At 47.9% G+C, this 2648-nt stretch overlaps 1 protein-coding gene across 1 annotated transcript; it reads right to left on the bottom strand.

Moving 5' to 3' along the window:
• Positions 1-262: 262 nt before the first annotated feature.
• Positions 263-766, bottom strand: H310_14275 (hypothetical protein; the record flags this gene model as incomplete). The annotated part of the gene is made up of 1 exon (XM_008882093.1): positions 263-766. One exon carries the CDS (start codon positions 764-766, stop codon positions 263-265), a length of 504 nt encoding a protein of 167 aa, XP_008880315.1.
• Positions 767-2648: the final 1882 nt, after the last annotated feature.

Here is a 2648-nt window from a genome sequence, read left to right as displayed (position 1 = left end):
AGAATCAGCGATTTATAGGATCACTAGAGCATCAATGCTTTCGCTCGATGTAAACTGAGTGATTATTATTGCGAAAATGCCGACATCGAAACGAAACATCTGCGGAACATGACACAATTACACAATGTTCATTTATACATACGCAATGAATATTTCTTTCGATTCTTGTTACTCGAGTGAACAATACCACTCGGCAATAGTTGCAGGCGAATATTCAAGGCCATACAAAATACAAGTATGAAGAATCTGTATTTAAAAAGAATTAGACCTCAATGATGTTGACAAGCTCACTCAATTCGTCCAGACGGCTCTCTTCTTCAATTCGCCGGTCCAACTGCTCCAACGTAGCCATGTCGTCATCTTTATCTTTACTTCGAGGGATCTTGTAAATATTGTCACCATTTGCTTCGACGACGGCTTGCATGACGCGCTGCAGGGTACAGAACGACTTTCCCAACGTTTTCGGAGACAAGTCGTGGTACGACTTCTCCACAGCATGCACCAGGTCATCGATCGTCTGGCATTCCATGGTCTGTTGCAACGCTTGAATTGAGTTGAAAAAGCCCAAATCTAACACATTTAGATCTGGGCTTTGTGCAGGTTGGTTTCGGAATTGGATTGAAAACGATGGGTTCTGAGCAGCCTGATTCACTGCAGGGTCATCGGCGGCAACGTGGACACGAGCATTGTCCTGTTGCAGATAGGCAATGCCATCGTTGTCATCGGTAAGCCAACGCCACTTAGTCGTTGATCGCTGGTAAAACATTGCCGACAAGGAAAGATCGGTACACAGACTTGGTGACGTTCATTGTTGTGGTGACGATTGTGCCAGCAGGTCGGTTCACGCTGGTTCGTTGGGCTGGACAACATGACACGAAGGACCAGCAGCCAAGTTTCCCACCCCGTCCATTTCTCGGCCGAGCAACAGCAGCGAGGAACATCACTTTTGTGATGTGGCACCACTTCGATTGGACTTGCCGTGGCGGGTTCTCTTCGTCATGCCAAACGCAGAAGTGCCGGCGCAGCTTGGTAATGTAAAACCATTTTTTATCTATGTGCACGACATTGAACAACGCATTGTCATTATGCTTACTGTAGTCATGCATGATCATTGGGCAGAAGCTTAATCGCCGATGCTTGTGCTCCGGTGTCAGCCTGGGCTTGGTCCAGTTGGACCGTCGTGTGACCCACTTGTTTTGTATGAAGTTCCAGATCGTCCACGTGGAAACGCCAATTGCCGCTGCCAATGCACGGTACGTATGTCGTTGGGCTAAATGTGTCGATTTGATTCGTTGCTCGATCTCAGACACAGTGTAGGTTTTCGGGCGTCCAGCGTTGGCAATTCGTGACTTCACGTTGGCGCGACGGCCAGGTAGTATCGATTCTCGGCCGCGTTGCCAGATTCTTGACACAGTCGACGAGTGCACGCCAAAGGTGGTTGCAACTGATGCAATGGCCGCACGAGACAGTTTCCCGTTTACACTAACCAGGAGTAGCTCTTCATATAGCGCACCTCTCTGGTCATCAGTCAGATTTGACTTGGATTTTGTATGAGTTGTTTGCATCGACCTCACGTTGGCAGTTTTGCAAGTATAATGGATAAAAAAATGCTCGTATGGATCGCAATGCGCTTCGATTAGCCACTCAATTTTAGGCCAATCCGAGCAGGGCAAGATGACAAATTCGACTTGTCTGCAATAATTGCCAGAGTGGTAGATGATCGTATTTTCTCCGACTTGATTGATTCGTTTTTGAATATCACGGAGTTGCAGGAAAGTTGATCATGGACACCTGGCGACGAGCTTGACGTGTGCACGATACGTCTGTTGGGCGAGTCTTTTCTTGCGACGAATTTCTTCATGAATGTGCTGCAAACGATTCAAAATGCGACGGTAATTGTCACCATCGTCTGAATGCAACGGTGAAAAGCGAATGTGGCAGTTCGTGAGGCCAGAGCAAAATCTGAAAATCAGGCCGTGCAATTCGTTGCTCCACATGTACTTGTCAGCAACAACACCCCAGAGAGTGCAGTGTCGACCAAACCAATTCTCAACAATGATCCGGTCTGAGGCAATGCGTTGATTGTTATTGTCCATTTGCAGGGACAACCGGTTTTCTTGAGTCGCTCGGACTGGCAGAATTGCTCGAAACACGTGTTGAACTCATTGATAACCTCGATCACCAAGCACGGCCCACTCATTTGGGAACTCCTCGCGCAAAGGGCAGGAATCCTCGAGATGAAGTTCATTGGGTCTCTTCTTGTGCGTCGTCCCATGAAAGCTGTTGCATTGATCGAACAACGTTTTGTCGTGTACCGAACCCGGTACGTGTGCACTAACGTGCAACGCATATCCCGACGGACTCATTGACACCTCCACCTTTTTCCCGTATAGATGGTGCTTGCACTGAAGGCAACCAAGGCCTCGTTATGGCTGCCAAGCGGTCTGTTGCTTTGCTGAAACGTTCCGTCAACTGCGTAGAGTGCCGCGGGGAAGTTTTGAAATGTCTTTCCAGTTGCAACCAGGTGACTCATTGTACGAATGGCAATCTCGTCCTCAACAAACAATTCGTAGACGTGTTGGTGAATCTTGGACAAGAACCGTGTCATCATTTTCTCAAACGTTGGCGCCTGAAAACCAAAGAGGGCT

The sequence above is a fragment of the Aphanomyces invadans genome, assembly GCF_000520115.1.
Source record: "Aphanomyces invadans strain NJM9701 unplaced genomic scaffold supercont1.65, whole genome shotgun sequence".
NCBI classification, from domain to species: Eukaryota; Oomycota; class Saprolegniomycetes; order Saprolegniales; family Verrucalvaceae; genus Aphanomyces; species Aphanomyces invadans.
This window is presented reverse-complemented; position numbering and strand designations above follow the sequence as displayed.